This window comes from Ahaetulla prasina, chromosome 2 (assembly GCF_028640845.1).
Source record: "Ahaetulla prasina isolate Xishuangbanna chromosome 2, ASM2864084v1, whole genome shotgun sequence".
In the NCBI taxonomy this organism is placed as follows: domain Eukaryota; kingdom Metazoa; phylum Chordata; class Lepidosauria; order Squamata; family Colubridae; genus Ahaetulla; species Ahaetulla prasina.
The window spans coordinates 247,506,210-247,529,729 of record NC_080540.1 but is presented as its reverse complement, the minus strand read 5'-3'; the positions used below and the strand labels follow the sequence as shown (position 1 = coordinate 247,529,729).

The following is a 23,520-nucleotide window of genomic DNA, read 5'->3' as shown; positions in this document are numbered from 1 at the left end:
CTGCATAAACAGAGGGATAGAATCAAGATCACGTGAAGTGTTAATACCATTTTATAATGCCTTGGTAAGGCCACACTTGGAATATTGCATTCAATTTTGGTCGCCACGATGTAAAAAAGATGCTGAGACTCTAGAAAGAGTGCAGAGGAGAGCAGCAAAGATGATTAGGGGACTGGAGGCTAAAACATGAAGAACGGTTTCAGGAACTCGATATGTCTAGTTTAATGAAAAGAAGGACTAGGGGAAACATGATAGCAGTGTTCCAATATCTCAGGGGTTACCACAAAGAAGAGGGAGTCAAACTATTCTCCAAAGCACCTGAGGGTAGAACAAGAAGCAATGGGTGGAAACTAATCAAGGAGAGAAGCAACTTAGAACTAAGGAGAAATTTCCTGATTGTTAGAACAACTTGCCTGCAGAAGTTGTGAATGCACCAACACTGGAAATTTTTAAGAAAATGTTGGATAGCCATCTGTCTGAAATGGTGTAGGGTTTCCTGCCTCAGCAGAGGGTTGGACTAGAAGACCTCCAAGATCCCTTCCAACTCTGTTATTATGTTATATGTTATGATTATTTATTTATTTATTTATTTATTTATTTATTCATATTTGTATACCGCCCTATCTCCCGAAGGACTCAGGGCGGTTCACAGGCAAATAAAACATTTATGTACAAATTAAGATAACCATTAAAAAACTTATTCTAATGCCAAATTATTAAAAATATAAATATAAATATTAAAAACCAATTAAAACCCCTATAAATTTAAAATCTAGTCCAGTCCTGCACAGATGAATAAATGTGTCTTGAGCTCGCGACGGAAGGTTCGGAGGTCCGGAAGTTGACGGAGTCCTGGGGGGAGTTCATTCCAGAGGGTGGGAGCCCCCACAGAGAAGGCCATTCCTGGGCGCCAGACGACACTGCCTAGCTGACGGCAGCCTGAGGAGTCCCTCTCTGTGAGAGCGCACGGGTCGGTGAGAGGTATTCGGTAGCAGTAGGCGGTCCCGTAGATAACCCGGCCCTATGCCATGGAGCGCTTTGAAGGTGGTTACCAAAACCTTGAAGCGCACCCGGAAGGCCACAGGTAGCCAGTGCAGTCTGCGCAGGATTGGTGTCATACGGGAGCCACGAGGGGCTCCCTCTATAACCCGCGCAGCCGCATTCTGAACTAACTGCAGCCTCCGGATGCCCTTCAAGGGGAGCCCCATGTAGAGAGCATTGCAGTAATCCAGGCGAGACGTCACGAGGGCGTGAGTGACCGTGCATAGGGCATCCCAGTCTAGAAAGGGGCGCAACTGGCGCACCAGGCGGACCTGGTAAAAAGCTCTCCTGGAGACGGCCGTCAAATGATCATTTTTCATTTTCATTTTCATCATGATTAGTTTTCATTCATTGCTTCTTCTCATGCCTTCAGGTGCTTTGGAAAATAGGTTGACTCCTCTTCTTTGTAGCAGCCCCTTAGATATTGGAACATGATATAAAGTCACCCCTAGTCCTTCTTTTCATTAAATTAGACATGCCCAATTCCTGCAACCGTTCTTCATATGTTTTCACCTCTAGTCCCCTAATCATCTTTGTTGTTCTTCTCTGCACTCTTTCTAGAGTCTCAACATCTTTTTTATATCATGGTGACCAAAATTGGATGCAGTATCCCAAGTGTGGTCTTACCAAGGCATTATAAAATGGTACTAACATTTCACGTAATCTTGATTCTATCCCTCTGTTAATGTAGCTATATTGTCTTTTTTGGCAGCCATATTTAAGTGATTATGCACTAGGAGTCCCAAGATATTTGTATTAGGACTTTTATATTTGCATTATGATCATTTTTTTATAAATTAATAAATAAAGTGATAATCTTGCATTCTACATTTTAAAAGAACTATGATGAATACATAAAGTGTGGAGATTAGGAAAAAAAATACCCAGGGCATGACCTATTCAGTCAAAATTAACTATTTTTTAACCCCACTTGGAAAAGATATATGTGCTTAGTGGGAATTAAAATAAATAGGAATTAAAAGTGCTTAACTTTGCTGAATTGTGGCCGTTGTAATCAAGAAAAGCATGTTAGAACAGATTACAAGCTATTATTATTTAAGACTTTAAGCTTGAAGAACATCATTATATTCTACTTGGTATGCAAATACTGATCCTTCAATATATCGTTAATGTATAAAAATGACATCTAAGTTGCACAGGCTGCATTTCCTCTATGAAATTAATATTTATTTCCTCTCTGGGATCTGATTGTGTTCTTTGTGTTACTTGGTTTACTTTAAACTATACATTTGTTTGGTCTGTAAAGCTCTTCGGTATTTATAAATCAAATATCATTTTCCCCAGACATTTTTCTCTCAGTTGGAATATAAAATGATACTGTGTATTGTGAATAGCCAGATTAATTTGTTGTCACAGCATATGAGTTACTTTAACATTAATTCCGTACAACTGATAATAAACAACATGGCTTGCGAAGACTACCAGCCTATTTTATCTATTCCTGAAATCTTGGGCAGAAATCACAGTTGAGAAAGAACTATAAAAGCCATCAAGTATAATTCATGGCCTGCAAGCTAGACAGCAAGAAGCAGCTCACAATTCTACTGGGACTTGAGAATAAAATTTCTGAACGCTTCCTGCATTTAACATAGAGCAACCTTCAGAAAGCTCCATTTACTGAATGAACGAATGAATACATACACTCAGGCATGTTCTTGGTGATTTTGTTTATAAAATCTTAGCACCCCCTGCAGCTAGTAAAAGTCCTACTGCAGCCCCACCCAGAAGAGTGCTTCTGCCAGAAGTAAGTAATATATAGCATAACCTCCTTAATTCTTAGCTGATTCATTACTCTGATCTTTCCTTGAATGCTCAATACTCTTCAATGGTGCTTTTTTCTTCAAAAGGCAACTGGATTGTTTGTTTCTTGAGGAAGAAGAAGAAACATCATCCAAGAAGCATCATCAATTCTGAACTGATGAGACTTCTGGGATGAACAATTGAACAGGAGCAGTTCACAAACTGATGAAGCTTCTTGGGTGGGGAGCAAAATGTTTTCTTCTTCTTCCCCAAAGAAAAAACAGTCCAGTAGCCTTTTGAAGAAAAAAGCACCTTTGAGACAACTATGACCTAAATGACTGAAAATCTCCACAGGCATTTGCTCAATATTCCTGGTCCTAAAATTTAAAAGGTGTTAAATCTACACTGAAACTCAGCTGTTTCAAATAATAAAATACTTTATTGATATTAAATAATAAAATTTAGACATCTCACTAAAAACGGAAGTTACAAAACTAAAACCACTATTTCCACTTAGTTTTGAGATTGTTCCTTTTTTAATAATTAATAAATGCAATTAAGTTGGTATCTCCGATCTCTAATTTATCTGAGATATGTTTTCTTTTAAAAAGGGAGATGGCTGAAACTCTAAGGAGCTCTTCTACAGCTGCTGCTGGTAACTATAGTTCCCCAGGGATACTCATACACATAGACCATTTTCATGAGCCTAGCAGAATTTTCAAAATATGGATAAACCTCTGCTGAAAACTTATTGAGAATATTTAACCAGCGTCATGATCAGTATACAGTTTTTTTGCAAACTGAGCCGTTGCGACTTCAACAATCATGTCTACTTTTAAGTGCATTGCTTTAATTTTATCTTTATCTTTTTCTGTTTTGAAACAGAGCTTCAGTATTCAGCTAATCCAATGAAAATGTGCAGAGCAGAATAATGGAAGCTCCTGAGTACCTAGATTTGGATGAAATAGATTTTAGTGATGATATTTCTGTAAGTATGAGATTTTTCTGTTTGTTTCTGTTTAATTGTTGTTCCTTTAAATACAGGCTTGAATGATCCAGCTATTTCATCAAATAAATATAATGTTGGAAAAGGTTCAGTATCTTTAACAGTTTAATCTTTTGATTAAAAAATAAGCTGTTACTCTACCCAGTGGTCACTCAGACCATTATGTCCATTGCATCTGTCAGTGCAGGAATCCAAATTGAAGTATCAATAAACAACTGTCAGGTTGCTGTTTCAGCACTTTATCGAAGAGAAGTCCACACCTCTTAAGGAAATATGGTGACATGGATTTAAATTTATATTTCATATTTTTTAATTAAAACGTTTTAAATCTTGCAGCCTGTTCCACATTTCCAGGAGATGAGATTTGCATCAAGCCAGCTGTCCACGTAATGAGTAATTTCCCTCATTGTTCCAATGTAAGAAGAGTAACCCACAACCCTCCCTATGTTAGTAGACAATAATTCTTATCAACCATATCCTGCTGATGGAATTGAGATTGAGCAACTTCTACACAGTCACAGGTTAATATCATTAAATTTAGATGGTTTAATATGTGCTATGATACTTATTCTTGAGCTTTTCAAAATCAGCCAGAACTTTGCTGGAAGAGCTAAAGTTACAACTAGCAAGAACTGTGCTGCAGTTCAGCAAGTATTATTCATCAACCACATAATTAAGAAGGCATTTTCAGGTTAAGCTTTAGCAGAGGAAAGAAACAATTTGAAATACCTTCTTCTTCTTCTTAATTGTTAATAATTAATAGATCAGATGGAGTTGTTATGGGCAGAAGCCCATTGATCCCGGCAACTGGCTCTGAGGGTTCTGAGGCAACTGTCTAATATATGATTAGCTCTTTGCTTCTCCTAATCCATCAGAATTACTCTTCTTCAAGGATAGCCTGAAATTCTGCGCTGATTCATTATATCAGAACAGAATATAAGTGACGAGTCATAACTGAAGCCATGATTCATGACATGTTAAGATTCTTAACTCTCTTAAGCTATGCTATAGTTAAAGCAAAAAGAAGATTCAGTTGTAGTATTGATGTGCTGGACCATATATGTTCCAAAACATACAATCCAATACTTAATTATCTACTTCAAATATGATTAAAACTTGCAGTGAGCCTAGATAGTGCTCTATTGATTCACTTGAGTAAAGTTTATAGAGTTATTATCTTAATTTAGAGTACAGGCAAATTCTGAGAAGGCATCAGCCAATAAACAGATTAAAATATGAAGGAATCCAAGCACTAATCCAAGCCATAATTATGGGTGGCATGTTATCCCTAGTGGTGAAACTGCCTAAATTACTATATCTGGCTACTCACTGTTGGGAAAGAGAATAAACTGAATAGAGCAGTTACGTGACAATCCTGTTGGAGGGTTTTTGTAACTGTAATTTCAAGATGTGGAAATATAGAGCTGTATCTTGAATAAACAACATATATATTCTTTGGTTTCATTTCCTTATTCCAAACCCCTCCAGGAACATCCAAAGTTCGTAATTTTGAAAGCTCAGTGTTTCACTTTAATAGGAATTAAGAATCCATTTAGCCTGTAGTACATTTAGCAAACCTAAATTCAGTAATCAATTCTTATTCCATTATTAAAATGCTATCATTCCAAGGCACACACTCTGCAAAATCTTACAGAACTAATGATGCATCTTATTTCAATGTCCATATGAGATGGTGACTACAGATTGTTTTATGTTATGAATACTAGTAACAATTTTAAATCAAATAAATTTTAAATGCTCAGTAAGTGAGGGTATTAGACATATTTGTTCAGAATTTCTATTTTTATTCTGGCTTTTATGTGCCATTGTTCTCTTTTGTTTAATTTTAATTTGCTTGAATGTAGAACAAATTCTGAACAATTTTTCTTTCTTTGTGTCGATGTTTAATTAAGGCAAGGACTGCAAATTTATTAGACAGTGATCCAGTGCTTATAGTATAATGTATTCAGAATAATTGTCAGTTTATCACTGTAGGATAAAGGAACATATCCCAGAACCTATGGAAGCATAAAACAAAGCAACCTTTCCTTCCTATAGCATCTCACTAATGAATGTTACTGTCAGTTCTAGAAATAGGTAATACAAATTCTCCAGTCTCATAATGAGTGCTGTAAAACACCATTGATGACATGCAATTAAATAAGGCAGTCTTGTGCCTTCCCAAGAATGCCAGTGGGGGTGGGGGTATGGTTTTCTCCTTGGTAGTTAATTGATTAGAGTATTTCAGGGTAATAACCTAATCAAGGAACTACCAAGAAGAAACCCACATTCCCACCAACACTGACAGGGCAAACTACTACTATATATAAACAGGACGGAAACACCAAATTCACCAGCACTAATTATGTACCTACCTTACCAATAGAAGTACTTGGGCAAACACCTCCTAAAGCTTCACTTGTTCAACTCAAATATGAGTGACATGAAGTAGAAGAATCATGCTGGCTTGGACATTGCCCAGATTAATAAGGTCCATGTCAGATATTGGGGAACGAGGAAAATCTGGCAATGTAGTCTACTGGAATAAAGCATATATGGATGAGCAAGAGAACCTGGGATTAATTAAATTCTACTACAACAGTATCCTAATGAAAAGGGATATATGAAAGGTATGAAGGAACTATGGATGGATAGAAGATTTGCATCCACATTAACTAAGAAACAGCTAGTTACCAATGCTTCAAATTTGTGAAGAAGATGCTTTCACAACTTGAAAAAGACCAACTACACTTTAAATCCCTGACTCAAGAATACTTAGAAAGAAACCTGAATATGCAGCCAACACCTGAAGCTGGAACATCACTGATATCCCGCTCCATTATAGAGCACAGTATGAGACTTTAGATGATGGACAAACGACCTACAGTCAACCCTCAAGACTAGTTATCAAGGCTCAAGGAGAAATACCATCAGATAATATATCAAAAGATGTCAAGAGAGCCCTCACAGCAGTCCCTACTACCACTATAACTGAAATCATTGCACTGCTATAATCCTGGAGATGTTTGGCTACATAGTCAAAAAGAACAAAGGCTCACCGCACTGGTTACCAGGCCAAGAAGTTACACTAAAGAAACAGAGGCCAAGAAATAAATGTCCTGTTCTTCAAAGAACCATCCAACAGCAGGGCAATGATACAGTTTATTTATTTATTTATTTATTTATTTATTTATTTGATTTGATTTTTATACCGCCCTTCTCCCGAAGGACTCAGGGCGGTGTACAGGCATAATAAAACCGACAATACAATATACAAGTTTAAAATACGATTTAAAAAACTTATTTAAATTAGCCCAGTGATTAAAATTTACCATGCTAAGACCCTGTTTAAAATTAATAAATTTAACATTAAAATCCCAATTTAAGCCAGCCCCGCGCGGATAAAAAGATGGGTCTTGAGTTCGCGACGAAATGTCCGAAGGTCAGGTATTTGGCGTAAACCCGGGGGAAGCTCGTTCCAGAGTGTGGGAGCCCCACAGAAGGCCCTTCCTGGGGCCGCCAGCCGACATTGTTTGGCGGACGGCACCCTGAGAAGTCCCTCTCTATGGGAGCGTACGGGTCTGTGGGAGGCATGTGGTAACAGCAGGCGGTCCCGTAAGTACCCAGGTCCTAAGCCATGGAGCGCTTTAAAGGTCATAACCAACACCTTAAAGTGCACCCGGAAGGCCACAGGCAGCCAGTGCAGGCTGCGCAGGAGCGGTGTTACATGGGAGCTACGCGTAGCTCCTCTATAACCAGCGCAGCTGCATTCTGGACTAACTGAAGCCTCCGGCGCACTTCAAGGGAGCCCATGTGAGAGCATTACAGTAATCCAAGCGAGAGGTAACGAGCGCATGAGTGACTGTGCATAAGGCATCCCGATCAAGGAAGGCGCAACTGCGAACCAGGCGAACCTGGTGGAAGGCCCTCCTGGAGACGGCCGTCAAATGATCTTCAAGCGACAGCCGATCGTCAGGAGGACACCCAAGTTCGCACCCTATCCTTTGGGGCCAGTAACTCGCCTCCAACAGCCAGCCGCGGCTGCAGCTGACTGAATCGGGGTGCCGGCATCCACAGCCACTCCGTCTTGGAGGGATTAAGCTTGAGCCTGTTTCTCCCCATCCAGACCCGTACAGCCTCCAAACACCGGGACAGCACTTCAACAACTTCATTGGGGTGGTCCGGGGTGGAAAAGTACAGCTGGGTGTCGTCAGCGTACTGCTGGTATCTCACCCCGAAACCACTGATGATCTCACCCAACGGCTTCATATAGATGTTGAACAGCAGGGGCGAGAGAATCGACCCCTGCGGGACCCCACAAGTGAGGCCCCTCGCGGTCGACCTCTGCCCCCCTGTCAACACCGTCTGCGACCGGTCGGAGAGATAGGAGGAGAACCACCGATATACGGTGCCTCCCACTCCCAATCCCCCCAACCGGCGCAGCAGGATACCATGGTCGATGGTATTGAACGCTGCTGAGAGGTCTAATAGGACCAGGGCAGAGGAACATCCCCTGTCCCTGGCCCTCCAGAGATCATCCACCAAACAGAGCCACCATTATTGGAACTGAACAGTACTAGAAGAATACATAAGAGAAAGATAAGAAACAACAGTACAAAGTGGCTGCAAGATCTGAGAACAGACCACAACAACGTCCAAGAACAGGAACCAGTTACCATCACAGTAGCAAACATCCAACAATGACTAAGTACAGGTAGTCCTAAGTACTTACGACCACAATGGAGCCCCAAGTTTCTGTTGCTAAGTGTGACATTTGTTAAGTGAGCTTTCCCCATTTTACATTTCTTGCCACAGATGTTAAGTGAATCACTCCAGTTCTTAAATTAATAACATGTTTGTTAAGTGAATCTGGCTTCCCCATTGACTTTGCTTGTTAGAAAGTTGCAAAAGGGGATCAGTTATGCAACTGTCATAAATATGAGTCAGTGGCCAAGCATCTGTTTTTTTATCATATGAGGATGCTGCAATGGTCATAAGTGTGAAAAATGGTTGTAAGTCACTTTTCTCAGGGCTATTGTAACTCTGAACAGTCACTGAATGAACTGTTGTAAGTCAAGGACTACCTGTACATGAAGGGCTGGATAGCATCTGGCCCAGGAATGATTCACACTTAGTAGCTAAAGAAACTAACGCACTGCATTAATGCTTAGCAGTATAGATGAATAGCAACTAGCTCTTACCCAGACTGGCTACCAACAGTTTTGATCATGAAAGACTCCCACAAGGGAACAGCTCCATCCGACTACCAGCCAACAACCTGCCTTCCCATAACATGGGATGTTCTGTCAGCTAGATAATCAGAAGGGCTGGATATGGATGTAAGTTCAAGAGTGAAATTACCATCAGCCACCTCCTCTACATGGATAATATCAATCTGTATGCTAAGAGTGAATGAGACATCAAATTTCTGATCCAGTTAAGACAGCTCTACAATGGGATGTCATTTGGACTGGAGAAGTGTGGCTGGATGATAGTCAAGAGAGAGTAGTCAATCAAGACTGATGGGATAGAACTACAGGTCGGCCACATAGTAGACATACAGACCATATACAATTCCCTTGGTATCCCACAATGAAGAGAAGCAAGACAGCAACATCTTGGATGGTACTTGAGTGTACCACCAAAGGATAAGAAAGGCCCTGAAGAGCCAGCTGAATGGGAAGAACAATATCCATGCCATCAACATGTATGCCCTAATCACCAGATACCCTGCCGGTATAGTGAGTTGGCCAAAGGAGGGCAACAAGTGTTGGTGAGTGTCAAAGCCACTGTCCTGGATGAAATCAGAACATTCAGGAGTACATAAATCAGGTGACATTCAAAGAACAGTGGCTAAGAGGACACCTGAGTGGCAGCAGACATGAGAGGAGGATTAAGCAGAGAATGCCAGGGCAAGACAAGACTCTGCATGGGATATACTATTGACGGATAGCTGGGGTGGCAGACATTGGGAACTTCTACCAGTGGCTGGAAGGGATTGGATTAAAAGACAGCACAGAGGCACATCGTAGCAGCATAAGGACAGGCCCTAAGAACTGAATAATAATAATAATAATAATAATAATAATAATAATAATAATAATAATAATAATAATAATAATAATAATAATAATAATAATAATAATAATAATAATAATTTAATTTGTATACTGCCCTTCTCCCAAAGGACTCAGGGTGGTTTGCAGCCAAAATAAAATACAGCAACAACGCATACAATACTAAAAACAAACATTAAAAAACTTATTCAATTTGGCCCCATTTTAAAATACAATCAACCCTATAAAATTAATAAAAATTTAAACCCATAAAATCAGCTAAAAAATTTAAAAATTCAAGCCAGTCCAGCAAGACGGAATAAATAAGTCTTAAGTTCGCAGCAAAAGGTCCGAAGGTCAGGTAGTTGTCGAAGTCCAGGGGGAAGTTTGTTCCACAGGGTAGGAGCCCCCACAGAGAAGGCCCTTCCCCTGGGAGCCGCCAGTCGACATTGCTTGACTGACGGCACCCTAAGGAGTCCCTCTCTGTGAGAACGCACCGGTCGCTGGGAGATAGAAGATGGCAGTAGACGGTCCCGTAAGTATCCCGGTCCTAAGCCATGGAGCACTTTAAAGGTGGTCACCAATACCTTGAAGCGCACCCGGAAGACAACAGGCAGCCAGTGCAGTCTGCACAGGATGGGTGTTACATGGGAGCTCCAAACCGCTCCCTCTATCACCCGCGCAGCTGCATTCTGGACTAACTGGAGCCTCCAGGTGCTCTTCAAGGGGAGCCCCATGTAGAGAGCATTGCAGTAGTCCAAGTGAGAGGTAACAAGAGCATGAGTGACCGTGCATAGTGCATCCCGGTCCAGGAAGGGGCGCAACTGGCGAATCAGGCGAACCTGACAAAAAGCTCTCCTGGAGACGGTATCCATAGACATAGATCTACCACCCCTAGACAGGACCAAAGATGCAGATTGTGAAAGAAGACCTAAAAGACAACCCAACACATAGTGGCAGGGTGTAAGATGCAGGTAAGAAAATCACATGGTACTACCAGGTAGCTGGCATTGTGTACAAGAACATCTGCACAGTTGCAGATGGGAAAGTCCACACAATATCATGGAGAATAACAAGGCTAAGATCCTGTGAGACTTCTAAATCCAGATGTACAGTCAGGTACTGGCCAGTCAACCAGACATTGTGGTAGTAGATAAAGACCAGAAGACAATGGCAAGTGATAGATGTAGCAGTGCCAAGTAGCAGCAACATCAAGAAGAAGGAGTATCAGAAGCTGGTGAAGTACCAGGGCTGAAGGAGGAACTTGAAAGGATGTGGAAACTAAAGACCAAAGTAATCCCAGTAGATGCCTTAGGACTGTGATTCTTAAACTGGGAAAGTGGCTCCAACATATCTCAGGAACATCAGAGCTCTCTCTCCAGAAGAGTGTAATGGTAGAAACAGCTAGCCAAACTATCAGACTCCCAGGCCTCTCAGATTGAAAAAGATACATACTGCCCATAAGGACTTTTAAAATATATTTGTTTGTTTGTTTCCTGAATCACACTGGTGCTGTTCTAGTATTATTTCTACTAAATTGAATTCTGTGCTGAGAAGAAACTGTACGTTAACGAAACAGTCTAGTCAAAGGTATGTTCAGTAGAAGCAAAGCATCCATCCATATTCTATAGAAAACAATGACTAAAAATCCACCACCTATGTATAATTTATTTTAAAATTGCTTCCACAATAACATAGCTCTTTAAGTAAATTAAAAAGAAAAATATAATAGCCATACAGCATTTGCTGGGATTATAATTAGCTTCCTTCATAATGTGTGGGTTCATTTAAGTAGTGTTTCTCAAACAAATGGGGCAAACAATATTTAAAACTGACTTGCGAGATAGTTTGATAGCCATTTCTCATGAACTTGGATAGAAGCTAAGGAACGGAAGAAAGTGAAAAGTTGTTAGTCACCTAGGAAAGAAGTGAGCAATGTTGTTTCTTGGTTATTCAATAGATTTTCTAATCTGAAATTCTGTTACTCTATTTACAGAAATGGCTGATATTTTAAATGTTCATATGAGGTGGAGGGTAGAGAAGAGAGATTCAAGATCTGAACTGAAGAAAATCTGTTAATACAATCAACCATACACCATTAAAATCGCAATCAAATTTTATAACATGTTTAATAGATTTTTTTTTTGGCAGATAATTGTATATACCGTGTTTCCCCGAAAATAAGACCCTATTTTTTTGAACCCTGAAATAAATGCTTGGGCTTATTTTTGGGGAGGTCTTATTATTTTAGGGCGTGTGGAGCAAGATGGGGCTCCTCTTCTGTCTTACCTGATTTCCAGCTCTGCATTTTTATTTTTTTTTATTTGAGTTTATATCCCGCCCTTCTCCGAAGACTCAGGGCAGCTTACACTATGTTAAGCAATAGTCTTCATCCATTTGTATATTATATACAAAGTCAACTTTTATTGCCCCCAACAATCTGGGTCCTCATTTTACCTACCTTATAAAGGATGGAAGGCTGAGTCAACCTTGGGCCTGGTGGGACTTGAACTTGCAGTAATTGCAGGCAGCTGTGTTAATAACAGACTTAGTCTGCTGAGCCACCAGAGGCCCTTTGTAACCTCATCAGTTTAAATATTTTGGGGGGGATTATTTTTTTGGGGGGGAGGCCTATTTTAGCGCATGCATTCAAAAGCCCGATTGGGCTTATTTATCAGGGGAAGTCTTATTTTTGGGGAAATAGGGTATTTTAATGCTGTTAAAATGAAATGGATTGTCTTTCCATGAGAAGGAAAACAATATACAGGAAAAAAAATTAGCCTAACAAAATTAACTGCAGTGGAATACTGTATATAAATTCTATTCCAATGTGTAACATTACCTGCATTCAACAAATCAAAAGTTTCTATAAGGACATAATGTTCTTTTCTCTTGTAGCTTTTTCGCTGGTAAACTATCAGTAAATGGTTCATTTAAGCAAATATTTCACATATTCTTCAGTTATTAAAGTCTACAAATGGAAAGTTCTTTAATCCATTTCAAAAGGCTATGCTATTTTGAGGCTACACTTTAACCCAGTAGTCTCAAATTCTGGTTTCTAATCTCTTCATGAATGAAAAGGGGGAAATGCCTTTTGCACCATTTAAAGGTGCCAGAAGGCATTCTCCTCTGAACAGGAAAATAACTTTCTATAGAAATAGCTTTCTCTAATATGATATTTTAATTCTATGTGAACTCTATTATAATTACATGTTTTAAATAAATTAACAAAAGATACATTCATTTAACAATATCTCTGAAGTCTTTGGTTAGCAGTGTTTTATTTCAGTCAAGGCATTTAAAGTACAATTACTGTTGTCGAGACTTACAGTTTTTTAATGTTGAAAAGGGTTCTTCTTACTTGAAAAGTTTGGGAAGCACCGATCTGATTTTTTAAAAAAACATCTTATTGTTTAGGAACATGCAGTTAGATGTTTGCTTCATCATATTGATAGAATATATTTGAGGTTTGTATGTGCAGTGACTCTGCACATGCAGAGTCCCCAAACTCTGTGGACTGCTGGAAACACTTGGATGTTGAGAAAATATTGTGGGCATTTTTGCAAAATGCTTTCCTGCATCAAACATATCCGTTCATAAAAGAACTGTCATGATGAGAACCAGTTACAAAGCACTGTTCTCCAAAATGATGCCAACCTTTTAGGTAATAAGCATAAGGACAGAGCAGGATGGAACTAATATTTACAAAAGGTCATTCCTAAGTGTTTATCTATTGGCATGTAGAACAGTGGTGGGTTTCAAATTTTTTTACTAACGGTTCTGTGGGTGTGGCTTGGTGGACATGGCTTGGTGGGTGTGGCAAGGGAAAGATACTGTAAAATCTCCATTCCCTCCCCAATCCAAGGGAAGGTTACTGCAAAATCCCCATTTCCTCCCAATCAGCTGGGACTTGGGAGACAGAGAATAGATGGGGGTGGGGCTAGTCAGAATTTTTATTACTGGTTCTCCGAACTACTCAATATTTCCACTACTGGTTCTCCAGAACTGTCAGAACCTGCTGAAACCCACCTCTGATGTAGAAGCCTGAGAAAGAGAGGAACCTAGAATTAAGAGAGGAGTTAGACTATGAACGTAATGATGCAAAATTCACTTAATAGAATTTATGGACTTCTTTCTTTATTGCCAACATCTGCTTTGAACAACATAAATATAGACACTTCATGTGGAAAACACCAGATGATCATCTTGTGAATCAAATAGAAATAGCAATTCAAATACATAATGCTAAATAGTAGATTGGGAAGTGCAATCCAGGAGATTTCCAGAGCCAATTTGAAAACCAAACATGGGTTAAGGTAAAGGTAAAGGTTCCCCTCGCACATATGTGCTAGTTGTTCTTGACTCTAGGAGGCGGTGCTCATCTCCGTTTCAAAGCCAAAGAGCCAGTGCTGTCTGAAGACGTCTCCATGGTCATGTGGCCAGCATGACTCAACGCCAAAGGTGCACGGAATGCTATTACCTTCCCACCAAAGATGGTCCCTATTTTTTCTACTTGCATTTTTTACATGCTTTCGAACTGCTAGGTTGGCAGAAGCTGGGACAAGTAACGGGAGCTCACCCTGTGTTGTGACTCATCCTCCCTCCTCTCCTCAGCCAGGCCCCTCCCGTCTCCAACCGGGCCTTTTATCAGACTCCGAGTCTGATAATGAAGATGAACAGCCTGTCATGCCTCCAACCCCCGGCCCTGGCCCCATGCCCGGAGAGGATTCCAGGAGTGAAAGGACAAGGGCAATAAGTTGACTTTGTATATAATATACAAATGGATGAAGACTATTGCTTGACATAGTATAAGCCGCCCTGAGTCTTCAGAGAAGGGCGGGATATAAATGCAAAAAAACCCCTCACTCATACAGCATGTGTTCCTTTGGCTCAGCCTTCAGAGCAGGAAGCCAGCCAGGTGCTGGAATTACTCGGCCCTACTCCCTCCCTTTCCCAGAAGCTGACAGCAGATCCAGCTGAAGACAATTCAAGTGGGAGGACCCTTGCTTCCGGAGATCTGAGAGGTGACGCCAGCAGAAGGAGGGGTGGGGCAGGCCTGGATAAATGCTGAGTCATGGAGCCACACCCCACAGCCTATATAAAGGACCTGCTTTTGGCATTCCAACCTTGAGTCAAGCAAAGTCTTATCTAGTTTGCTGATATCGGACTCTTTCGCTGAAGTCACAACTTTAAACATCAAAGGAACTTGGCAAAGGCTTCGTTGCCAAGTTTGTTACGGACTTCCTTGAATCGTTCGTCGGAGTGGGAGTGGGACACGACACCCTGTTACACGGCATTAGGGATTCGAACCGCTGAACTGCTGACCTTTCGATAAACAAGCTCAGCGTCTTAGCCACTAAGCCACCGTGTCCCTCTAAACATGGGTTATTAAGGGTCAAATATAGGGATTTCAATCCTTCAAACTAAGCCAGATCAGGAAAAGAACTCTACATGAAATACTGAAATTGAGATTTATTGATAGGCTATAATAGAATTTTGAAAATTGAACAGTATTTTCCCTTCCCTCCCTCTTATACCAAGAGAGCTAAGATAGGGTAATTTTACATTTCTTTCTTGACTATTTTGTTTAACCAACTTCAATTCATGTATTTCTAGTGGTCTGTCTTTCATATTTCCCCAAGGTTATCCCAGCAGCTCTCTAATAAAGGATGAAACATAGAAAATTAAAATGTTGAGATGTCAACAAGTTTATGACCCATGGAATACAGAATATAAAACAGAAGTTAAAAACAAATGTAATTCACATAAATTATCCAAAATAATATATAAAGTCTTCTGCTTGAGCCAGGGGTTAGACTAGAAGACCTCCAAGGTCTCTTCCAACTCTGTTATTCTGTGAGTGCTATCGGACAAGACAAAAGACACAGTAAAATAAAAAACAAAAGAGAAAAAAATCCCAACATTTCAAAAAGGAAATTATCCAACTTTCATACATAACTTGCATGTTCACCATAAAAACTGGAGGATGCAGATTTAGGACAGTAAAGAAGTGTGAAGAAAACTAAAAACAGACTCCCAGTATCTATGAGCAAGGAAAATGAAAGGTATTTCAAACAAAACATTCAAAAAAGGTGGAGTACAATAAGAAAAATAAAAGGAGAGAGATTTTCAAAAAGCTCAGAAAAATCACAGGAAAATTTATGGCTAAGATGATAATATCCAAGAAAAAATATGGAAGAATGGAGGCAAATTAGTTAAAGGAATATAGAAAATTATACCTAAACTTTTAACTTCAGATGATAAAATGTCAGTACTTGTAGACCAGAGGTGGGTTTCAGCAGGTTCTGACCAGTTCTGGAGAACCAGTAGTGGAAATATTGAGTAGTTCGGAGAACCAGTAATAAAAATTCTGACTAGCCCCACCCCCATCTATTCTCTGTCTCCCAAGTCCCAGCTGATTGGGAGGAAATGGGGATTTTGCAGTAACTTTCCCTTGGATTGGGGAGGGAATGGAGATTTTACAGTATCCTTCCCCTGCCACACCCACCAAGCCACACGCACAGAACCAGTAGTAAAAAATTTTGAAACCCACCACTGTTGTAGACAGAGAATTTAGTCAGACAACATCTCTGTTACAAAAGGAGGGACAATTAATCCAAATGTGAAGTAATAAACTAAAAGTAACAAATGAAATATTGGTGTACTGTTAATGTTGCAGTAGAATAAGCTGTTAAAGTTCTTATGGTTCTGAGTTAACTAATAGAAAAGATGACTGCCTGAGCTAAAGATTCACCAAGCTCAATGTATATCCATCCTACAGTGAAGAAGAAAGGTGCAGGAGAACGTGCAAATTGCCCAAATTACTCCAAAGTTTGCTTAAAGTCTTGCAAAAACTACAGCCATATATAAAGAGAAAAATGTTAAATAAATGGGCAAATTCAGTAAAGTAGGGATACAAGTTCAATATGTGTACAGCCCAAGTTTCATCTATAGCTTATTTTTGATCATTTGCCTATAAATACTTTTTCTACCAAAATCGGCTTTGTCTATTGTCCCAAGATGAATATGTGGAGCATTTATACCACAGCTATGTGAGTGCTATATTGTGTGTTTAGTGTTTCTTTTTGTATACTGCTCTTAAGAAAGTTAGGATTATATTAGGTTTTGGTTACCATCTTTAAAGCGCTCCATGGCATAGGGCCGGGTTATCTATGGAACCACCTGCTGCCACCGACTGCCTCCCACCGACCCGTACGCTCCCACAGAGAGGGACTCCTTAGGGTGCCGTCCGCCAGGCAGTGCCGACTGGCGATGCCCAGGGGAAGGGCTTTCTCTGTGGAGGCTCCCACCCTCTGGAACGAGCTCCCCCCAGGACTACGCCAACTTCCTGACCTTCGAACCTTCCGCCACGAGCTTAAGACACATCTATTTATTTGTGCGGGGCTGGCCTAGGGTTTAGTTTTTAAAAATTAGTTTTAAATGGGGTTTTGTGCTATTTTAATTGATATTTTTAAATTTGGCCTAATGTAATAAGTTTTTTAAAATGTTGTTTTAACTTGTATTTATTCTTATGTTTTTTATGTTTTTATAAGGCTGTAAACTACCCTGAGTCCTTCAGGAGATAGGGCAGTATAAAAATTTGAATAATAATAAATAAATATATTGTAAGAATTCAAACATTTTTTTTCAGGAATATTGGGGTCTGGCAATAATTGGATCTTTGCTGGCTATGCCATTAATAAATAGGAACATTATTTTTCATGTTATAATTCAAGTATCTGTGTTGTGGTCATATTCCCTGACACACACACACACACAAATTATTTGATCAATGATCAGAACAATAAAGTAGTTGGAAAATTTCATTTCAATAATATAGCATATAACCCCCGATTTAAAACAGTACATCAAATTCTAATGACATAAACATGTAATGTTATTTATCCTGGACATAATATTTATTCTTTGTTACAGCAGATCTGATTCTACATTAATTTATTAGGACACTAACAAATTGCTACAGAAAGCTGAAACAAAAATTTTAGCTGCATTGTATGTAATGTTAGGTTTGTGGTCTGATAAAAGAATAAAATTAATCTGATTGTCCTGCAATGTCATATGTATATGCCAGGTAAATTGAGCCATACTTTTAATAGCATTTTGGTTAAAAATTTGAGGGTCTGATTATCTATGGATGGGCTTATATATGATTAAAACCGGTACTTTTAAAAATTACTGTAGTATATACTTGTGGATCAGCCCTTCTGCTGATAAGCCAAATCCAATTTTGAGATGTATTTTGGCATCTAAAATTTCAGCTTATCCAAGAGTTTGTTATTATCTAATACTGACTCTTTTTCTAGTCCTGCAATTCCAATTTATAAAGTGGGAATGCAGTTTATGTGTATAATGGTGCTTAAAAAGGAAGGATATCACAGAAACAGAACTTAATACCTCTGTTTCTCCTCATATGCATTAGATTAAAAAAATTACTCACATGTACTGCATTTCACAACTATTCATAAGACTATGGTTATGTAAAAAAGATTGGACCTGTATCTTATGTTATGAAATTAATTGCCAAAAAAATGAAGATTTATTAGTATTAACTGACTGGACCAGCCAATATCAAATCCCCTAGATCTCAAAAAAGCTTAAACTGGTTGGTTGGTTTACACTCTATTAATATAATATACTTTGGGGTAAGATATTGTTGACATAGATGGAATTTTCCCTTCCTTCCTTCCTTCCTTCCTTCCTTCCTTCCTTCCTTCCTTCCTTCCTTCCTTCCTTCCTTCCTTCCCTGCCTGCCTTTCTCTGTACTGGACTAAATTTAATATATTGTACGTTAGCTAGTATAGCAGCATTTTTTTTGCCCATTTTTTAATATGAGTAGTATAAAATGTCAGTCCTAGAAGCCATCTTTTACTTTGGATCTTCAGGGCTGCCACATTTAATGCTGTGGGAAACTGGGAGGGGGGATTGTATGGAGTTGGGAGATATCTAGCCAAAATAACATTCTTTTCTCTGAGAGTCAAGGACATCCTGCCCTGCACCTGGAGTGGCATGACTGGGAGGCAATCTCCAATTGGTACAGTGCATTGATTGGATCATGTGATGGACATGTGGGTGTAGGGGGAAGGGACTTAGACTTTCTTTTGGGTAGGGAAAACCCTGAAAGCTTTCAGATTCGGGTTTTCCCAGATGTGCCAATATGACATCTCTAATAAAATGGAACTTTGATGAACTTCTAGCCTTGGAGTCTTCTTTTGTTGGGGGTGTTACTTGGAACCTTAACATTAGATTTGTTATATAGAAAAATTAGTTTAACAATGCTAGATTATATGAGTAACTAAAGACTTCCCAAAAAGAATTATTGCAATTTATCAGATATTTGACTGTTTAAAAGTGAATCCAACGATATTTCATGAACATCAGGTTGTATCAAAATAAAAAGAAGCCTTTGTTTTAATGCCTAATCCTTGAGAAAGTCAGTTTATTTTCCTTTATAAGTTCATAGCATACCAGAAAACGTTTTTGTGGTTTTTTTCTCTTTTTAAGACACACCGCTTTTAAAAACACAAACTATGTAAACAATAAAAATCAAAATCCATAATCAATGCAACAGTGATCTAAGAGTTCTACAATGTATCCATTACTCATATTCCATCAGCCGCAATGCCTGCTTGGATGTTTAATATGATATTCCTAGAAGCACAGAAGACTAGATAATTACACTGCAATTTAGATGGATTTCACTTTTTATGTTTTTAAAAAGCAAACAAGCCAGAAAGCATTTTGCCATTTGGATGTTCCTTTCATTTATTTCTTTGATCACATTGGGCTTATCTAAGAAAAGTGAGTAACTCCTTTTGCCTTGTTTGATTTTGAAATCTGCTGTGGGAAATTTACATGCACTGGATTAGTTTTTGTAGATTATAGTCAGTTGACTTGATGTGGTTGAATTTCATGCAGACTTGCTTTCTTTCTGATAGATGAATCCCTATGCCTAAAAGCAAAACTTTTGAGCTGTATCCAACTGAGCCTGCCCACCAGCAAAATGGATGCATACACTGCATAATAACGTCCTGGATAATATATTATTCTATTAAAATGAAGCAGTTTCTTTACTTGCAGCGTGACTGGATTTCAGTTAATATGTGATTCTTAATTCTTATTTTTCAGTACTCAGTAACTTCTTTCAAGACCATCCCAGAATTACGTAGGAAGTGTGATTCACAGAATGAAGACAGAACAGGTATTCTACTTTTTGGATACTTCACTTTTACAGTTGGTACAGGGTGGTTCCCACTCCCCTTCCCCTCACCCTAACAATCTTCTTACAGCTCATTTTGTATGACAGCTTTCCGTAACAATGGGTTTCTTCATTGCTACCATCCAACCCCAAACCTAACCTCATTTTTCCCCCTCTATTTTTTTAAGATGTTAGATCATTAGCAACGGCACCAAGAAAAAGTTCCATAAAAGGATTTGGTGCTAGACAGAAAAACACAGAGTTTAATCTCAGCAACTCCAAACCACAGTATATGCAACAATTTACTGAAAAACCCGAGAAACCATTAGTGACAAGACATAATGATGCAGGCGCCAATGAAAAAATGTTGGATACATTTACTGCACAGATGGTCATGACCAGTTTGAAGCATAATGTTTTGCCAAATTCTGAAACTCTATCAAGAATGCTACAAGATAGAATCTACTCTGAAGCATGCTGTAACAGTTAAGATGAAAGCAAAGTTTTTGAGTTTAATAGTGTAAACTAAATGAAGAGTCATGGCACTGAGATGAGAAACAGCTGGAGACCTCCCCCCCAAAAAAAAGTGCATTCAGTGTTGTTTTTCAGTTTGTAAATCGGATTAAGCTCTTTTGTTTCTTTCTTCAACATGAAGCAAATTGTATGGATGAGGGTAACATATCTGCATGGCACTTTGAAAACCTAATTATGCATAAATCAGAGAGTGGTTTCATTAATATTTTAGAATGTAAAATGCCCATAGTAGTGATTTGAAGCTTCAGTTTATGTTAGGCTTTTGTAAGTATTTTATTTCTGTATCAACTTGCACATAGCAGAAAATTGCCAACAATTGTAACTAAACATTCTTCTATTGAATTCTTTTGCCACAGCCGTTAATGACTAAACTGCCCATCCCTTTTATAGACTCTCACAAGGGAATAACAAAAACCAATACCTTCCTCTTTTCTCATATTGTTGTGAGATCTCCCTAACCGTATATAACTATAGTGATTAAATCAGTTTCAACTGCTTTTCTTTTTAAAAAAAAAAAAGTGTGAATGCTTGTTGTATGGATTTGTCTATATGTTTGGCTGGTGTGTGTGTGTGAGAGAGAGAGAGAGAGAGTGAGTGAGTGAAAACCACTGTGGTATAGTGGTTACATTTTGGGACTAGGTTCAGGGGGAGGCAAGTTCCCTCCTTCCCTTAGGGATGGAAACTGACTAGGTAACTTTAGGCCAGTTAATTTCTTTTAGCCCTCATCTGGAAAGTCCAAAAACATTGATTTAGCAACCTGATCTGGGTGGTAGATTACTGTCCATAACCCTTCAATGAGTAGGTCTTAATCTACTTCAGCCAGTGGATTTACTTGGGATGATGATTATCATAATTAGGGCATATTATTCGGTATAGTATTGCTGAAAACTTACAATATCCATTCAGAAGATAAATTATTTTACACCGTTTGCTTCTTTATAAGGAATTATGAAACATTTCCATCTCAAATTGCTTCTCAGCCCAAGACCCAATAAAAGAGAGGGAGATTGATTCTTAATAAAAAAAATCCCCATAAATAATACACATAAACCACCTTTACTTTTTGATTTATATCATGCCTTTCATCCAATATCTTAACCCATCACTTTCTCTTCACATTTCCCCCCCCCCAAAAGCAAGGGATAGGTTGGGGTAGGTTGGAGGTCGTTTGAACCAAGAGAAAAACCAGATCCATATCATTCAGTGAGCTTCTTTGGACTTGAACCCAGGTCTTCCCAGCACTGGTCCAGCACTTGAAGCACTACACCACCCTGACTTCAAAACATTATTTGTAAGATGATTAATCATGCTAAATTACAATTAGACTAAAATATAAGCAGAAACTTCCAGTCTCTTTATGCAGGTCCAACAGGGAATATTTCAAAAGTATGGGAGGCAGTTGCTCCTTATCAGCATCTGTGACATTTTTGCAAATTATGGCAGAAACTGAAACAGTTTCAGCAATACTCTGGATATACCTATGTATTCAAAGGCATTAGTTTCCATTCTGTCTAGCCTATAATTGTGCATCAAGATGGTAAATGTGTCTTACTGTGAGCAGCAAGTTTAACCTGCTCTATTATACTACAAGTGCAGGCTGATTGCCCTCCAGAAAAAAAGATCAAGGGGCTAGAGGCAGAATTGTATGCACCTAGTCTGGTTCCATGCATCCACAGCACCTTTCAATTAGACCAGGGGTCTGAAAACTTGGCTCTTTTAGGACTTGTGGACTGCAAACCTGGCTGAGGAACTCTGGGAGTTGAAGTCCACAAGTCTTAACAGCCAAGTTAGCAGACCCCTGAATTAGACTATATCTGGATAGGTGAGGGCATCACAAGAGGGGATACCAAGTCTCTCGCCCCATGGAAAGTCAGGTAGTGAGCCTTCTCGGGGCACTCACAGAATAATCCAGAATTCTTCTTGCTATAGATCAGGATCATCTTTTATATTTCTAGTTCATAAGATCAAAAGATTTTCAGTTTCTTCAAGAAAAGATTTTATACCCACACATACACACTCATATATAAATAAATGCTAGGTTTGTTTGTTTTTTTTCAAAATAATAATTTGCAAGAGTTCAGCAGGAAATTGCAGATTCAGAACTCCAAAAGACTAGTTGTTTCCTTCTATATTGTGCCTCTTGAAAGGCTGACAACTGTACTTGCAAAATTTTCATAGACAAGATGGCCAAATTTATGGCAGAGGAAGGATCAGCTTTATGTTTGCAGTCCAAACAAATAAAGAGAGATACACAGTTATTTTTTTAACTTTGAAAAGCCACCTGTGTCTTTGTACAATAAATACCTGTTCATAAAGTGAAGTTTTCTCAGTCATAGAGTCAGTAGGCAGAAAGAAAAAGTAGAGAATACACATGTATTTTATTTACTGTACCTTCAAATCAGTTATTGACTTCTGAGGGCTGCCTGGAGTAGTCCCAGAAGTTTTCTTGATGAGGTTTTTCAGAAGTGGTTTGCTATTGCCTCTTTCCTAGAGCTGAGAGTGACTGGCCCAGGAACATCCAGCTGCTGAAATGGGACCACTCTCCGCTGCTACCTCACCACTGTCACCTTTTTGCAGTCGCCTCATTGTGGCCAACTCGCTGCATAACATCTTGCCCCAGCCAACTTGCAATAAGAACAACCCAGGGGTTGGCTTCAAAAATTTTAGAAAGGGGTTGTCTGCCTATTTGCTGGGTGGGCGTGGCTTAGTCGGCCTCCTGAACCACAGCGGGGGGGGTGCCCTTTCCAACCTCTGGTAGGGCCATTTTTCACCCTCCCCAAGCCTCCATGCGCGCCCTGCACTTACCTGCATCCAAAACAGGTTGCATGGGAACTCCAGGGCAGGGCCAGCTAGGAGTGGGATTTGAGGGGTCTCTGAACTGCACAGAATCTTAGCTAGAGATTCTC

At 39.3% G+C, this 23,520-nt stretch overlaps 1 protein-coding gene across 2 annotated transcripts in view; it reads left to right on the top strand.

The window, feature by feature from the left end:
* Nucleotides 1-23,520, top strand: part of SNCAIP (synuclein alpha interacting protein) — a 126,615-nt gene that overhangs the window by 59,892 nt on the left and 43,203 nt on the right. For both annotated transcript variants that reach the window (XM_058170999.1, XM_058171000.1), the window contains exons 2-3: nucleotides 3,688-3,790; nucleotides 20,011-20,083. In XM_058170999.1, the coding sequence (XP_058026982.1) occupies nucleotides 3,734-3,790; nucleotides 20,011-20,083 (130 nt within the window). In that variant the 5' untranslated portion in view covers nucleotides 3,688-3,733. The remainder of the gene's footprint in view (nucleotides 1-3,687; nucleotides 3,791-20,010; nucleotides 20,084-23,520) is intronic.